Source organism: Haliotis cracherodii, unplaced genomic scaffold, assembly GCF_022045235.1.
Source record: "Haliotis cracherodii isolate W230 unplaced genomic scaffold, xgHalCrac1.p SCAF_1, whole genome shotgun sequence".
Lineage (NCBI taxonomy): Eukaryota > Metazoa > Mollusca > Gastropoda > Lepetellida > Haliotidae > Haliotis > Haliotis cracherodii.
In genome coordinates, this window is record NW_027266264.1 from 37,974,288 (window position 1) to 37,992,952 (window position 18,665).

An 18,665-nucleotide genomic window follows, 5' to 3' on the forward strand; every position below is an offset into this window, starting at 1 on the left:
CATGATGTTCATATAGGTTCATCAGAAGTACCAGTGGTTCTTACAACTGTTTGTTGAGCACATATGGTTCACTTACAGGACAAATCGTTTTCACAGCTGACATGCACAACCTGGGGATTGGGTTAGATTTTGTCTCCAGTATTTTGCTTGTCGCACGAGGCGACTTAATGGATCGGGTGGTCAAGCTCAGTGACTTTGTTGATTGCATGTCAGCGAAACCCGAAGCGTGCCTTGATTGTTGGTGGTTTGTAGTGAGTGAGTGAGTTGGGTTAAATGCCGCTTTTAATAGTATTCCAGTTATATTGCAGCGTGTCAGCTTAGTGTGGGAGGAAAGCCCGAAGTGATGCAGGTCTCAGACGTTTACCACTTCGGTGAGGCCCATGAGCACGGGTATGCTGCTGACAAACCTAGAAACATAATCAGGGCGAACCGGATTCGAAACGAATCATAGGTGTCTGGCGTGGAGGGTTGGATGGTTTCCATTACTTACAGGCCGCTGTCATGTAGTCCCACCATATAGTGTGGCATATGGTGCCACCATCCTACAACCATTTCCCTGAATCCTGAACACCAAATAATTTTTCACTCCGGTCTCATTGCTCACCCCTGAATCTCAATACTATGTGGCAAAATAAAACATATGAAGGATTTACTTAGGTGCACACTTGTTTTCTTTAAATGTTGAATCTGCATACCAAAAACGATTATATTTGCTACCGGCGTACGTCACTGCTGAGTACCCAATACCGTCTAAATAGATCCCGAATCTCGCATACCAAAAGGGGGTTGGCTTCCTCAACAGTGCATTTTACATCAATGGTTAATCGATAGCTGGACTATTTGGGCAACTAGGTACAATTCAATGCATCAGTGGGTATGGTTTTATGCTGCTTTTAACAGTATTCCAACAATATCACCGTGGGGCACACCAGAAATGTTTAATGCATTAATTACGACAGAAGCCAGGTAACACATACGTAGTAGTAGATAGAACGTAACTTTGAACCAACATAATGGTAGAGGATTTTTCTAAAAACATATGCCTATAGTATTTTCTTCATCGCGGTCAGTCCCTTTTATTTTGCCTCACCTTAGAATTGACCAGCATACTTTTAAAGTTCAACTTCAGTTCATTCATATGCATGTACAACATTGTTCTTGATACCCAAGAATGCCAGGCTGCCATCAGGAGCACAGACTTCAGAAGCTGCAGGCCCTGACTAAACTCTTCAGGCCTTCATTTAAAAACCCTAAAATAGACACATAAATGTACTGCAGGCCTTAAGGACCCGTACAACTTTGAAAATATGGCCCGACACAAGATCTACCTGCCAAGCGCTTATTTGTAACACTGTTCTGGGGTTTATATCCACCCAGTGACCGAGTGGGGTTTACACTGTCAGTATAGGCATCCCTATCTGAACTTCCCTATCATTCATACAACAATAAATCATAACAGCTTTAAAAAGAAACACATTAAAAAACACCATGTTCAGTGTCATGTGGTACTTCAGTTTGATAACTTGCTCCAATCCGTCCAAAGCTGATTAATGAAATGAAGGAGTCTTTCTATTTCTCATGCCATACAACAATGACATGACTTTACTGTTATCCTGGGTTTATAACCCTGCTCATACAACTAAGATCTGGAAGTGACAAACAAGTGATATGGTGACATATATATGGTTTTATTCATACATACAAATATTATACATAGTTTCTGTGACACTCTTATAATCTGTTAGCACTAAAGTGTAAGCCTGAATGCCAGGTTTGTTTCATAGTTTCTGTTTCTGGTCACCATGAACCAGTTTCCATCGAAACAATTGTCATTATTTCAAGAGTGTAGATTGTTCAAAGTTGAAGTTATCATTCCTCTAACTACTACCACAGAACTTGTCAAGAATCTCCCTTGGGCTTCTGAATCTTCTCTATATCATCCAGTGTTTTGTTTGTCTGTGTCTCCCCTGACTGAGAATCCTCCCTGCTGAATATGTCCCCCTGACTGTAGGAGTCGTCCGATGCCTTGCCGTCCTCCTCTGTCTCCGCCTCCACTGTGTGAGGCTCATGGACAGCTAGGTTCTTGTACACTGCCATGGCCTGAAACATTGTTGTGAATGTGTTATACACAGAGAATAGAGGACACAGCATTCTCAAGGGGAAAAGACCGCACTCTTGTACAAAAATAAACATAATTTTGTCAATGGACTGCTGACAATCCAATTTAGTATATACACGAGTGTGACATATGCAGTTATATGAAAAGTTATATTTCACTGTCATAAAAATGAAAACAAGCATTTTCCCTAGTGTGAAAATAAAAATCAGTATTTTCATGGCCCTGGATTGACGGAACTAGTTTTATCCAGAGCTACCGCCCTTGAAATTTGTCTCCATGATCGTTGCTTTGTTGTATCCATGTATATCTGCGCTTTCCCACTGGTGCGCCACAAAACAGCTAGAATATATTTTTTTTACGGTTTGATGTTCGTCCAAATATGAAGAATCAACAATAAATATTGAAAATGATAAAATCATAATTTTTTGTGTTTTTGTTTTTTAAGTTTTCATGAAGAAGTATTTTGTGCACAAACTGTGGATCACTGTAGTGACTGAGAATGCAACTTTACCAGCTGTTGACAAATCTTCAAAAAGGGGCCAAATGTATATAATAAACTAGTTCATGCCTTTTTGTCAAATACAACAACTCGTGACAATATGGTCTTCAAACTTCACACGATGAGATACAGATCGTATGTGATAAAAACATGAAATAGTCTCTATGTTACAGGTTTTTTTGGTGAGTAAATGTGGTCTGATTCACTAACTTCCCTAGCAGTCTCCTACCCAAGTACTACTCATACTCAGACACCAAACAATCCCCATTTCTGTCAGGCATTATGACAAGCAGGGGGTTTGGGAACATACCTGTACTTTTTGGTCATGTATTACGACAAGCATGGTGTTAGGGAAGTTGTCTACAGTTTGGACTGGAAGAATCGAGGGGAAACATTAGATAACACAGCTTTCCAGGAAGTAAACTCCTTCCAAAACACTTAAGTCATTAAGAAAAACATTTTCCTGAGGCAAGAGTTTCCACTTTATCGAAGTCTTGTCTCCACCCTTACCACATCAAGCCCACTTTCCTGTGCTAAATACATATGACTGGACTACCGCACACATGGAATGTTTCACAAAATCAACATCCACGACTATGAAGTTATACGAGATAAGAACAGCGATCTGATTGGATATAACGTTTTCATTATAAGGGGCAAAACTCGTGATCTACACGAGGTGCTAGTGTTGAGCCAAGAAAAGTGGCCTTGAAAGGGAGAAACTAGATCTTTGATATAGACTAGTGGACACGCTAGCCTCGGGAAGATGTAAGATAGAAAGCAAAGCTTAATTCAGACTGTTGGTTTAAGTAAGATAACTATATATTTGTGGAGAAAACTAGTTGTCTTTTCTGATTTTAGTTTATTTCAAAGAATTCAGCTATTAAACAGCAAAAAACATTTCAACATACATCCCGCACTTCAGAGAAAGAGTTACCCCCCCTTGGACATCTTTGCTACTGTTAACCTTAGTTGTTTGGAAACAAGGATGTGACTAAAATGTTGTTGACATTTCAAGTGTTCTGCTGAGACTTACTATTCCATGCTGCATTTAATTACGAAAAGATAGTGGTGGTCTCAATATTACCTGTGCTACAACATTGCTGACATCGCCACTGTTAGAAGGCAGGATCAGTGTGTTGCCCCGCTTGGCCAGGTTACTGAAGGCAGCCACGTACTGCTCTGCGATGTTGTAGGATACTGCATTAATACCTTGCTGCAAGTACAATAAATACAAAATGTCAATTGTCTGTATATTGGATTGATAAAACTGACCAATACAATTCAGACTTTCACAAGCAAGATAGAATTTTCATATATCTTAAGTGAATGCAGCATTTGTAAATTCTTAACTGATTTCCCTCAATGACATTACAAAAGTAGGATGTATTCCAAGTTTCCACATCTTGGTGATTCATCTTTGAACATTCCACCTACCTTTTGTGTGAGAGCACTTGCCACAACGCTGACTGAGCGGGCTTTAGCCTGAGCCTTTGCTATCAGGGCCTCAGCCTCACCTGTGAGGGGACATTCAACATATTTTACACTTTGTACTTTACATGGAGGTCTTCATATACAGCATAATTGTCAGTGTAACCGCTACAAGTGGAATGTGAGTAACCTATAACCTTCATGTGTCGTTATCTCACCTGTGGCCTGGTTGATCTGCTCAGTCTTGTTGGCCTCTGAGTTTAGGATCCTGGACTGCTTCTTGCCCTCTGCCACATTAATCTCCGCCTCTCGAATACCTGCAACATGGTTATCAGGTCAACAACCAGATCATGTACAGGACCTGGGGAACACACATCAACAACCAGATCATGTACAGGACCCGGGGAACACACATCAACAACCAGATCATGTACAGGACCCATGGAACACACATCAACAACCAGATCATGTACAGGACCTGGGGAACACACATCAACAACCAGATCATGTACAGGACCCGGGGAACACACATCAACAACCAGATCATGTACAGGACCCGGGGAACACACATCAACAACCAGATCATCTACAGGACCCGGGGAACACACATCAACAACCAGATCATGTACAGGACCCGGGGAACACACATCAACAACCAGATCATGTACAGGACCTGGGGAACACACATCAACAACCAGATCATGTACAGGACCTGGGGAACACACATCAACAACCAGATCATGTACAGGACCCATGGAACACACATCAACAACCAGATCATGTACAGGACCCGGGGAACACACATCAACAACCAGATCATGTACAGGACCCATGGAACACACATCAACAACCAGATCATGTACAGGACCCGGGGAACACACATCAACAACCAGATCATGTACAGGACCCGGGGAACACACATCAACAACCAGATCATGTACAGGACCCGGGGAACACACATCAACAACCAGATCATCTACAGGACCCGTGGAACACACATCAACAACCAGATCATCTACAGGACCCGGGGAACACACATCAACAACCAGATCATGTACAGGACCCGGGGAACACACATCAACAACCAGATCATGTACAGGACCTGGGGAACACACATCAACAACCAGATCATGTACAGGGCCCGGGGAACACACATCAACAACCAGATCATCTACAGGACCCGGGGAACACACATCAACAACCAGATCATGTACAGGACCCGGGGAACACACAACAACAACCAGATCATGTACAGGACCCATGGAACACACATCAACAACCAGATCATGTACAGGACCCATGGAACACACATCAACAACCAGATCATGTACAGGGCCCGGGGAACACACATCAACAACCAGATCATGTACAGGACCCGGGGAACACACATCAACAACCAGATCATCTACAGGAACCGGGGAACACACATCAACAACCAGATCATGTACAGGATCCTGGGGACCCGTGAAGATCAGGGACAGAATATGTCTTTAGCAACCAATGCTTGCTGTAAAAGGCGACTATGCATGTCGTAAGAGGTGACTAATGGGATCGGTGGTCAGGCTCGCTGACTTGGTTGATGCATGTTATCGCATCTGTATTGCGTGGATCAATGCTCATGATGTCAATCACTAGACTGTCTGGTCCAGACTCGATTATTTAAAGACTGCACCATATAGCTGGAATATTGCTGAGTGCAGTGTTAAACAACAACAAACAAACAAACAAACAGGATCCGGGGAACACACATCAACAACCAGATCATGTACAGGACCTGAACTTACCTTCAGATTCCAAGATGGCTGCCCTTTTCTTTCTCTCAGCTTCAACCTGCATTTGCATAGCTTCCTGAACTCGGGATGGCAGCTTGATGTCCCCTGCACACACAACAACACTGACGTTTATACAGGTCGAGGTAAATCATAAGACAATACCAAACAGGCAATCCAATACATTCCTGTCATCATGGTCATGATGCATAATGGCAATTACATCATTTCTTTTTTTGAAAAATAAGAAATGAAGCATTTACAAATTATGATCATGATTATTCATGTATTACATTACCATAAACCCATTTCTGGTATTCCCCGGCCGTGATATTGCTAAAAGCTGTGTTAAACCATACTCACTCACTTACACATATGGGGAAGATAACAACCAAATCTGTAGTAGTAATACTTCTGATAATTTGGCTGTAGATTTGCTGATGCAATTAATTGAGAATATGATGAGCCGAAACTCTGTCTTACAAGAAATAATGTGTCCAGTTTTGAAACCGATTCAATTGGTATACATTACCAGAAATTAGAATTACAAACTCTGTAATCAAACTGGTAATAGTTGATTATAGCCTGGTAACTTAATGGTATGATGTGTTTGTCCAGCTTTGAGAAACTTAGGGCTGATTCCTGATAGAAACAATGATGATGACCTGGCAGTTCACACTAACAAGTATTTCACGGTTTAAATCTCTTCTCAGTTTCATCATGACATAACCAGTCAGTGTTCAGAACTAAGCATAAAAGATGTCCTTGTCATAACCCTAATGCTAATCATGTCACACAATAAAAGATATAGGTTTCTTCACAAAACACCACAGCAGAAACCCCCCAGGAAACTTTTTAAATACTGCTAACACTGGTAGTTTAGCAATACCATGCATACATGGTATAAATTTCGGCTCAGGCCCTCGTTCCACTAAGTGATCGTAGCTCCAAGGTGGTCGTAACACTTCCTATACAGACTGTTGTAACACTACAATTGCTTTTTGTAGAATGGGGCCCTGACACATGCCTGAACTTGGAACCGAATATGATAATTTCTGAGTGTGTATTTTACAACGTATAGGCACCCTGCAAAGTAACTACAATGTCTTGAAAAGTGTCCTTGAAGTTCTTAATCCTGCAAATAATATGATATTAGTCAAGATTTCAGAAGAGCAAAGTCCATTATTCTGTAAAATAATGATGCAATAATTCTAATATTAAATATGGATTTCTCATACGGATTTAGCTTAGATACCCTACAAACTTAGAATGACTTACTGATTTCATACCGCATACATGTGATGCCCCAAGCCTCGGACGCCTTGTTCAGTGCATCTACAATAATAACACATCATCAGTAACGAAAAATACAGAGTAACAATTTAACACATCTGGGGCCTGTTCCATAAAGTAATCTTAGTGCTATGATTGTCGTAAGCCTATGTTAAAGTATAAGAGTTACGATCATCTTAGCACTAAGAGCGTTTTGTGGAACGGGGCCCAGAGTATTTAGTTTATGACCCATGGGTTAACATGGTTTAGACATGGGACAAAGTTCTGTAACTGACCATTTGATGCTAAAATGGGAACTCTGTGATGTTTGTGGTAAAACATCAACACTCATCACTGCCTCCTGCCCATCTGCATGGATGGTTTGCTGGTGAGTGGTGATGCAGACAGTGTCCGAAATAACTGCCTGTCCAGGCTGGTAACTTTTCATGAAATTTTCCTCTACCGGCCCGACTGTCTGACAGATAATTTTAAGCCAACTTATACAGCATCTAATACTGATAGTAATTTGTTCACTAAAAGTTCAAAATGCCCCACACGTCTTGAGTATTGTCACTGAACATGTTCATCAACATTTCTGAAAATCCTGTAAGACCTAAAGGTGGTGCACCACTCCCTAGTTGAATGTTGTGATGTGCTGTCTGACAGTGGGAGCTAGCTTACCATTAACACCAAGTTTGTCACATGCAGTCAGAAACAACTTCTTTTTTTATCTTTTGCAAAGATTTATCATGCTGATTAACATGTTCAAGAGAAAGTATCTTAAGGTGATTGCTTCCACAGTTACTATACTAAATCTCATTTTAGTGTACTGTCTTGTTAAAAAGACACTGGCACGACAAAGAGCTCTTTCTGAGTCACATGGTCAGCTGTTTGTTTAAAAGAAAACTATATGATCCTGATCATGTGAAAATGACAAAGATACTATAGTAATGAATGACATACCGACTATGAGCACATTGAGAGATTCTCTCTCCCTGAACACTGTGTCCAGAGCAATCTTCCCTATCTCGGATCTCATGGTGGTCTGTGCTAGCTGTGTGATGGCATACTCAGGATCTTCTACTCCATAGCTGGCCTGGAAATGACACAAGAACCATGTACACATACATTACACCAACTGGCAAGACGTAACTCACCAACTCATCAGTCACGTCACAACACAGCAGCTCTATGTGGACATACTTTGGATGGTTTATCAGTACCATGTGTACTGAATGTTTCAAGTGACTCAACCAGAACATAAACATCATAAATGATCTAAATTTATATCAGTCCACATTTGCCTAATTCTGGATTTGAGGACTGGTTGAGAAGATTAAAAAACTTACCTTATATGGTTCAGTAACTCTCAGATACAACACAGCATCCATTGTCAGAGTAACATTGTCTGAAATGACGAAGGTTACAACTGACGACCACAAACAATGGTAAACACGGTAAAACACAAAAGATGCTTACTATTAAATATGCTGAAAATTAAACTAGTAAAACATACAGCAAACACTTAAAGACAATAACTTGAAGTATCTAGAAAGTGCACAAATGCCGAATCAACATGGCAACCAACACTATCCAAATGAAAACATTGAATTACAACAATATGATCATTTCTTTTTTCTATAGCCCATGGTGATGATATGGCTGTAGCTGTAGTTTGTACATGTTGATTTACCTCCCCTAAATGGCTGTTACCTAGTGTTATGGCAGCTTGGTGAGGAACATCAATAGCTATTTCCTTGAGGCTCTGTACGTACTTAATTGAATCCACGACTGGTAAAATGAAGTTTAAACCCTGAAATGAGGAAAGTAAATGCTAGAATTTATGTATGAATAATGTAATGCTTTTCTACTTAACTGACACTACACAGTGCTTTAGCTTCCCTACCTTATACAAACAGACAGTACTGGAACGAAGAGACAGTTTAAACAGACTACAGCCTGTGCCCCGGCATCCAGGAGTTATCCCCCATTGGCACCTGAGGGATGGTGGCCTCCACTTGAACTATGTGCATGGACTAGCAGAAAGCCTGGAAAGAATGCCACTTGTCATCATACAGGGAATGAGTGGAGGTACAATGAGCTCTGGAGACAGCCTTCGCAGCAGGAGTAGAAAACCCTTTAGCGATCAGGGACTTCTGGAGACACGCCAAACGTGCTGATTGTAGCCTTCGGGGTCTCAATGCGACTGTCTGGTGTGAGGGTCGAGCAGCAGATTTGGCCACATCGGAAGACGCAACACTTGTTCTCCAGTGAGCTGAAGGACCAAAACACAGATCTAGAGGACAGGTCACAGCTGAGTTTTGTGAATAACCTAGGGAAAAGCGTAGGCCGAACCAGGACAGTGCGAGGCTGTCTACCTCCCAAGCAGCCGTGTCCGGGACAGGAGACACGTACATAGGCAATTTGTGGTTGCTGACTGTGGCAAAAAGACAGACATTGGAAGTCCACAGGTGGTCGCACCAGAACATGAAGGCTTCCAGGAGGAGCATCCACTCTGTTGGAGACGGACGATCCGGTCTGGACAGGGAGTCTGCTAACATGTTGTGACATCACGGAACGTGATGGGGCCCGGATCAGAAGAGGGAGTCCCTTGGTCAGATGAAACAGTCCTGGGAATCAATGCACTTTGGTTTAGAGGTGCTGACGAGGGAGGTGCTCATCAATGGGAGGCAAGACGTTAGCACAGTCCATAGAGTGGATGGTTAATGCTCCAGAGTTCTGAATAGATGGTTGAACAGGAAGGGCCTTAATGGCAGCATCCAGTGATCGGGCCAAAATGTTGTTCCGTCATCCAAGTGACGGTGTGGGGTAGAGACCGGGATGTAACGGAGGACTAAAGAGGTCGAAATGCACTAAGTGATTAGACAGATGAGGCGAAGGTATGGCCTGCCCACAGTACGGCGACCGATGGCAATGTCCCGGCGATAACTGGCGACAGCGGTTGTGAAACGCATCTGGGAAGTCATCAGGTGTAAAAAATCTACTTGTGCAGGGGGGTGAGGAAGACCCAAAGGAACCGTCAGCAACAAAGAGGAAGTCTCCGAAGTCGTAGCAGGAGGTGGAGGGGCCGGCTCTGATGGTAGGGGAGAGGACAGTAACGCAGGAGAAGGGCCTGGCATCTTCTTCTGTTTCGCAAGTTGTTTCAAGTGCTTAATAAGAGCCTTTTAGAAAGATGCAAATTCTTGACATAAGAGAGCAAACAGCATTGACTGTCAAAAGAACATGCAGGGTGGCAGTTAAGGCAAATATGATGTGGGTATTTCCCCGACTTGGGACGTTTACACAAAGAACAATTCATAGAATACATTCTGCTAAAAATGTAATACATATCAAGTAAAACACATTACTGGAAAACAGGAGAACCAAGCACTCAAACTCAACCAGAATGTGGAGTGTGGGTGGTAGTGAAACCAAAAACATACAAGGGCTGGCTGAAAAGTTCTAAGCCTAACTGTGAAAGACCCGTACCAAGTTGATGGTTTTCATTTATTTCTCCACATAGTCCCCTTCCAGGTTTACACACTTTTGCCAGCGATGCTGCAAGGCCTGGATGCCGGTCAAGAAGAAATGTTCTTCAGCCAGCCTAAAAAGGTCATTCACAGCAGAAATGACGTCTCATCATTACTAGGAAAATGGCGACCGGCTAGTTCCTTTTTCGTTTTGGGAAACAGGTGGAAGTCTGACAGGGCAAAATCGGGTGAATAAGGGGGATGGTCAATGCATTCGAAGCCACAATCATGGATCGCTGACATGACAACCACCGATTTGTGAACAGGAGCATTGTCTAAATGACTCTTGGTGGAACAGGACTCCTTTAGTGAGCATTCCCCGTCGCTTAGCTTTTATAGCTTCACGCAACTGTCTCAGTAGGTCAGCATAATATCTTCCATTGATAGTCTGGCCTTTTTCAAGATAGTCAATCAGCGGAATACCCTTGGTATCCCAAAAGACTGAAGCCATCACCTTTCCAGCAGAGGGACCGACTTGGCTTTTTGGAGGGCTGGTGATTCCGGATGCTTCCAATGTTTAGACTGAATTTTGGTTTCTGGTTGAAAGTGATGAATCCAGGTCTCATCCATGGTTACAAATCGGGCCAAAAAATCATCGGGATCTGCTTCAAAACGGCATAAATTGTCACGGGACGTCAGGAATCTGACACGTTTCTGATCCGCTGTCAAGAGCTTTGGCACCATCTTGCAGAAACTTTTGTCATTCCCAACTCGTTGGTGATAATGTGCTCAACCCTCTCATGAGAGATGCCCACAACACTGGCAATATGTCGAGTGGTCAATCGTCGATCAGCCATCACAATGTCATGCACCCGGGTAATGGTTGCTGTTGAAGGCCTTCCTTGACGCGGGTCATTGTCAAGGCTCTCTCTGCCACGCTTGAATTCTGCAGCCCACTTCTTTACAGTGGAAAAGGAAGGGGCATCATCCCCTAAAGTGGAGACCATGTCAGCATGTATCTGTGTTGGAGTTAGCCCTTTCAGTGGAAGGTACTTGATGACTGCCCTATAGCCAATTTTGTCAATTTCTGGTGATTTCAATGGGTAGGTTCACAAGATGGTCTGGTACAAAGACAATAATAACACTACAATTGCAGTTCTTATGTCTATGATTCATTAAATGATTGTACTTGTTGGTGGCAAAAGTTTGTTTCAATCCGATTGAGATATTCCACTTAGGCTTAGAACTTTTCAGCCAGTCCAGGTATTTTGCCTGGTTAATAGGAAATATGTCAACAGAAATCATTATCCTTAAAATATATGAGAGATAGTTGAGAAAACTATTGCAAAAACTACAATAATCTGCTAACCTCATAAACGTGAGAGGCGCTAAAAAAGTGCTAAGTTATGTGACAATGAACAAAAGTCATAGATTGAAGACAAAACAAGTTCCAATAATGTGTCTGTCGGCAAGGCAGACCGAGAAGAATATGAGGGAGTAGGGGTCAAGGGGGATAACTGGTGGATGCCGGGGCACGGGCTATAGTCTGTTTCAACTGTCTCTCCATTCCAGTACTGTCGGTACGGAAGCTAAAGCACTGTGTGGTGTCAGCTAAGGTATAACATGTAGTTTATTTAACTACACACTTGCATAACTTTGTCCAGTTTTCCTGATAATTATTGGACTTACAGATGTTCCCAAATACGCTGGAGGATCAGTGGTTGGAATATAAAATAAGGTAATAAAGACATGATTTCTGAGTCATTGTCAAATGGTGAAATAAAGAGAAAATGGAAATTTGGTTTGAAAAAATGACGATTCAAAGGGTTAAATCGGTACTAGTAATGATCTTCATTTCACAGTAAATCATGCATCACATATTGCTACATACATTTCTATCCTGAGAATGACAATATATCACACTGCTGTAAATAACAATGTTATCAAACTCCTACCTTGCCTGTGCATCCTGAATGACATCATGAAACTGTAGCATAGCCATTTGTTCATGTTGTCAGCATGCTTAATCATGTTAATAAAACAATTTCCAAATAAAACTAAAATGGTTTACCGGTTGTAGTTTTCGTTGATATTTCCCAAATCTTTCAATGATCCATGCTTCTTGTTGTGGTACAAACAAGATAACCGTATTCCATGGCAGACTAGACCTGAAACGTGCTTGTTGACGAGTGTGGCGTATAACTTGCTGAAAAAACAATAAACATAATAAACATGACTAAAATAATGAATATGCATGCCATGCATTATTTAGATTCCGACATTATTAACATAATTAAGAATGTTCTGCCCTCAAGGCTAACCTTGAAGCATGACCACGAAGACGGCACCTTGTTTTGATCTTGTCAGTGAGTGAGCATGGTTTTACGCCACTTTTAGTTTTAGCAATATTCCAGCAATATCACAACAGAATTTACATGAATCTATCCAGAGGGAACATTACAAGCAGTCAACAAGAGATCAGGTAAGGCTGGAGTGTTTAGTAAACTGGACCTATCACCGGGGATCCGGCAGCTGAAACTGAATGAGTAGAGCTCGCTTTTCATTACATTCAATACACCTTTTAGATTGTACATATATACCTGAGATTACCTTCCCAGATAGCACACCATCACCTGCCCACCACCATCCCAATCATCAGCCCACCTTCAGGTCGATGAAGTTTTGCCCATCGGATTGTCATCGGCCTGACGTCATATACAATTATTGGCCCAGTATCGGACCAACATTATTATCAGCTCAGCATCGGATTTACAATGACTGCTTGGACGTTTGGTATTTTTGCCATTCACTATACTAGATGACAATTCTTGATTTTCTTCCAACTAAATGCACAAACTATGAAACAAAAGGTCAACAACTTGAAATCATATCACCTTTGCAATACTGGTAACCAATATCTTAAAAAATAGTCCAAAACATCCAAATTGGTTTTCTAACTTTTCATCAGTTCATTAGTTTCTTCATCAGACATTGCCTAAATCTCATGTAGGTCCCAATTTCTAAAGGGTGATGTTCTGTAGAGTAATTTGCCAACAGCAGTCAATACTGATAACATCTTATTATTTCATGCAAATGATGCCACAACAGAACTTTTCCTTGTGTAGTGTTAGGGCATATAAAACTAAACATTTCCAAAGCTTTGGCTCTGATGTTAAAGTTATGAAGAGTAAAAGAAAAATTAAGATAATAATTAAATTTTAAAAAGATAATCATTTTAGACCATGGTTAATATTTACACAAGACCTTGAAAACCAAGAAAATCAACTTTAAGTAATATAAATACATCTCCCAGTACAAAACAATAGAACTGCTTACTGTACGGAAGTCTTTGAACCCCAATACAGGTGTTATTAATACATATACAAGCTGATGTAGGTGTGCTAGCTGGGCTTTTGGCATATCTAGTGCACAAGAGGTCAACCACAGCTGTTTGAAAGTATCCCTGGAGTTGACACTAGTGTGAATGATATGGACCAGTGATGCAGGGCATGAAAGCAGATGTTCTAGAAAAGTGTTGGCTTGAAGCTCAACAAAAAGAGGAATGTGAGTTTGGTGTATCTGAACTTAAATTCCAGGGTGACAGGGTATCTAAAGATGATCAGAGATTATGCCTACCACTGGACCATGAGCACTATCACATGTAATCAGTGCTTGTTTAACGGGCCATTAACACACCTTTAACTCTGCAATTAAGTAAACAATGAATTGAGCATGCGTGTGACATCACGCTCGGCCCTCCCATTCATCTTTTCTTGAAGCTACACCCACCATTGTTTGTATCAACATGACGAACCAATAGAGCTAGGCTATGGTGTATGATGATGTATTTCACATCACGTTCTATGCGATCACTCTCGTGATTTCTTTAATTGGATTTCCCAGGATTAACGCTTTGAAAAGGTAAGAATTTCTAGCTAACCCTTGCCCTAAACAGGCTGACGCTAAGGATCGAAAAAGGGTGTTGGATCGTAAAGACGTGTCAGTTTCCCTAAGACCGAAAAGGGGTGTTCGATCGTAAGAGAGAGCCACTGGAGCGTGAGCCATGATAGTGAGACAGCGGTCATGCTATAGCGTGGTAATTGAGCGGATGGTTGCGCTCGGGATGTGCCCAGTGAACAGCATTGTATCTACATGCCATAGCTGGCACGGGTGGCCCGTTCATCTAAGGCGCCGCGATTCGCTGTGCAGAGTTGCGTCCCTTGGGCACGCCAGAAACCTATGATTGTGGGTTCGAATCCAGGCTCGCCCCGATTATGTGTATAGGTTTATCAGCACCATATCCATGCTCGTGGGTTTAACCGAAATGGTAAACGTCTGAGACCTGCATCACTTCGGGCTTTCTTACCCATTTAAGGGGCACTGATCTAACGCAATTCCCCGGGACTGGTTGTTGACTTTGTTATTGTTTTTTCCCAGTGAGTACCCGGATGTATAGCAGAAATCTAGACTAGTTCGCGACCTCTGCTGCGCAATTCGTAAGCGCATTAGTCACTTTTATTGTTAGTAATAAGGGCGTATGATCACATTGATCAACAAAATGAAATAGCATCGGTAATGGTGACGAAGTTTTGATAAGTCACTTGCTTGGTAATTTTGCGATTTTCGTTTACACTATTTTGACTTGCAACACAAAGTAATATTTCACCTGAGCATTGCTATTTTTATAGTGTGTATATTTTTTTACTGTCAAATGTGTAACACATTTATTAAACGTCTAAATATTCAGTTATTTTACAAAAACATTTCCATCTGTATTATTATGATAACAAATTCCAAACATTTTGATGTTTAATGTCATCACCAAGAGACTGAAAATGTTACGTTGAAAAGTACATTTCTATGTTGTTTGGCTTCTAATCCTACATAATAATCTGTTGTGATGTTTGTAGGCCCTTTTAATCGTCTTAATCAATCTGGACAGATTTTTTAGTCGAAATGACTGAAATATTTACACAGAGAGAATCACATTTTACAAATTGACGGTAATATATACACGCTAACAAAGGAAAAGACCTGTGAAAACAACGTCTATCGCGCATTGTAGAATTTCCCAACCAAGACGTAGAGAAACAAGAACGAATAGGTTTAAAAGAAGGCAAACAAAATGCAAATATCATAATTACAACCTACCAAATTTATGTGTATAAATTTTAGGCAGCTTCCTTGTTCGAGGAATGTATCCGTGAATATCCACACAAAGGAACAATATCCCACTTGTCTGCAGCTGTACAAAGAAACTTATTCGATGTCACGTGTCTCACTAACAATCAAATATTTTAACAGATATATATCGTTTCGGGATATTATAACCCGTGTTTGTTTATCAACTGATCACTTGGATTGTTTCAGGTGTTTTACATAGGTGTCACGTCTCAATGGTTGGCTGAGAAAGCCCACGTGACAACTATTTTCATAACGTCCACGGTTCCTAAAAAATCCATTGAGGGATACATAACAATGATCAATCAATCAACGTATTATCAGTTAACCCTTTGAACAAAGTATGTTGTTTTTACATCGGCACTTCACGCCATTATATGAGTGTATTCCCTTTGCATTAGAAACCTAGACATGTAAACACTCACTCTTGACATATCCACTTTGCAAGATAACAGTGATTAATCAATCAACGTATTTTCTGTTAATCCTTTGATGACTAGGAACGATCCGTTGATTTACAAAACAAAGTAAATCAACCGATCATTCATCTCTTGCTGGGCTGACACGTGCATATTACATAACACACATTTCACCTCACTTCAAACCTGGATTTAGATTGAATAATTACCCCTGACACAATAAATGCCAAATGGGAACCTTTGTCAGGTAATCTAAGTGGTGCTACCACTAATTGTACCTGTAATAAATTCATTAACTGAGCATCAAGTGAATGACGACAAATACACAAGTGTAGGGTTATACGAGAAAACGTGGATGACAACAAGGGAGTAGTAATCGTATTATCGACGCAAGCTGAAATCCGAAAATCCTTTCACTGCATGGATACTTTTTTTAGTATTTAACTATAACCATCTGGGGTATTTCCAAATGACATCTGATGAGCTCCGCTGTTCTTTTTGTCTGTATGTTTAGGCTGAAGAAATTAATTAACATACGCCCTTTGTCGAAATCTTTATAGATCACAGTTAACCAATCAGTGTTTATGCAAAAATGCGTAAAACAAATATTGCCTCCAGCCTCCAAGTTTATTTAGCTGTCCTTGCAGACGGTAGCCCAGTCTCTGGTCAGGCTCAGTTGCGTTGCGTATCATCCGGGTACTCACGGGGGAAAAAACAATAACAAAGGCAACAACCAGTCCGGGGAATGGCGTTAGATTAGTGCCCCTTTAAACCTGACACGCTGCGGTATAACTGGAATACTGTTGAAAGCTGCCTTAAACTCCAACTCACTCACTCAACATGACTTTCTGTAAGGTGGTCTAAAAGTGAATGAAAGAAAACAGGGAAAGATGAGCTAGCTCAAGGCCAGCTGTCAGAAACCACTTATAAGCGACCTTCAATTTCACAATCTGCACTTGCACATCTATATCGGGGTACGACGATACACTAGCTCAGCCAGGCTACAAGGTTTGACAGTTTAGATACAATGCAGCTCAGGATAAAATGACGCTCAATATATCTTGACTGGGTTTGGGATTTTAGGCTAGTTTTCTACGTTGTCCTGAATGACTGAATAATAAATAACATGCACATGGTACTTCGAAGACACAACTCCGAGCAACGCGTGTCACATTAAAGTGAGAGAATAAATTATTTCTTGTATGACACCATAACATACCTGAAGCAACCTAGATGTTCTCGGACTTGCAACACTGCGAATCATTGTTGCAAACTTCGTTTACGATCTTCACCTGTTCCGTGTACTAGGCCGGTTCAATGTGGGTTCATGAGACAATTACTTCCGGTAAGACAGGCTAGGTCCGAGCTAAATTTTTGTGGCAAACCTATTGGTCATGTTAAAAACAAGGCATTTTTTGATTGGATAGGAGATTACACGCAAAGATATGATGCAAATCAGCATTTAAGTTGCATACCAAATCTCGTAACAAAAAGGCTTTTCATCCCATGCAAAGTCATTTGATATTGACAATGTTTTTAGGTAAATGAGTAGACAGTCTTGAGGGTGATAGGAAGTCATAATTGTGCACTCTATTATATGATCTGACATATGTAGACTCAGTGGTACAGTGGTCAAATGGTCAAAAGACGTATATACATATGCCTACATACGCCTTTGATGGTAAAATGTTTAGTGTTTCCAGAGAACAATAATAACAACTTATAAGCGATTGGGACAAAAAGTGACAATCAAACAAATATTTTTCTTTAAATTCACATGTTTTAACCACATGCTTTTTTCTAGAGAGTTGAACTATATATGTACACTCGAGTTCAATGCTTAATATGTGTGTATATAGATTACATCATATGTTCACTATTCTCGACAGGCGCCGCTTTACTATATATTGTCAATATACATAATTATTGTTAACATATAATCGATTTTATATTTGTATATGATTAAATCATTCCTAGATTTATTGATAAATAATAACCGAATTTGTGATATCAACAATTCACTTCTCGGTACGTTATATATACGTCTTTGGTGCACATAATACCACAGTAAATTAGCTGATAGCAAAGACATATCTATCTATCTATCTATCTATCTATCTATCTATCTATCTATCTATCTATCTATCTATCTATCTATCTATCTATGCGTCTTTGCAATATACTTGTTGTCTGTCACATCTACCACGCCTTTAGCCTAATGATTGAGTTCAAGACATTTTTCCTTTTAATACTAGTATGCTATTCATGATATCCTGTTAATATGATAATATAACAGTAACCATGCAGAAAGGTCAAGGGATCCGTTAATGTGAAAAGATGATTTATTGATATCTAAACTTTACCATTATTTTAAGATATCACAAATGAATTATTGATATTACAATTCAATTATAAGATATCATAAAAGGAATTTTCGATATAATTACCAAATCGAATTTGTAATATCCAAAATATGTTATGATGAAATGCATTTTAGGTATAATT

The 18,665-nt window shown here is 40.6% G+C and overlaps 1 protein-coding gene across 1 annotated transcript; it reads right to left on the reverse strand.

Annotated features, from left to right (window-relative positions):
• Positions 1-1,692: 1,692 nt before the first annotated feature.
• LOC139464181 (stomatin-like protein stl-1) lies at positions 1,693-17,488 on the reverse strand. The gene is made up of 11 exons (XM_071245711.1): positions 17,380-17,488; positions 12,632-12,766; positions 8,804-8,903; positions 8,440-8,498; positions 8,054-8,186; positions 7,097-7,153; positions 5,834-5,926; positions 4,268-4,366; positions 4,056-4,135; positions 3,706-3,834; positions 1,693-2,100 (listed from the first exon to the last, which is right to left on the reverse strand). The coding sequence occupies exons 1-11, from the start codon at positions 17,422-17,424 to the stop codon at positions 1,900-1,902; spliced, it is 1,131 nt and encodes a 376-aa protein (XP_071101812.1). The 5' UTR covers positions 17,425-17,488; the 3' UTR covers positions 1,693-1,899.
• Positions 17,489-18,665: the final 1,177 nt, after the last annotated feature.

Coding starts and splice junctions, on each gene's coding strand:
- LOC139464181 (XM_071245711.1), bottom strand. CDS start 17,424: ATGATTCGCAGTGTTGCAAGTCCGAGAACATCTAGGTTGCTTCAG. Junction 8,904..12,631: donor ATCAACGAAAACTACAACCG/GTAAACCATTTT, acceptor TCCTCATTTCAG/GGTTTAAACTTCATTTTACC. Junction 4,367..5,833: donor AGCCATCTTGGAATCTGAAG/GTAAGTTCAGGT, acceptor ACCATGTTGCAG/GTATTCGAGAGGCGGAGATT.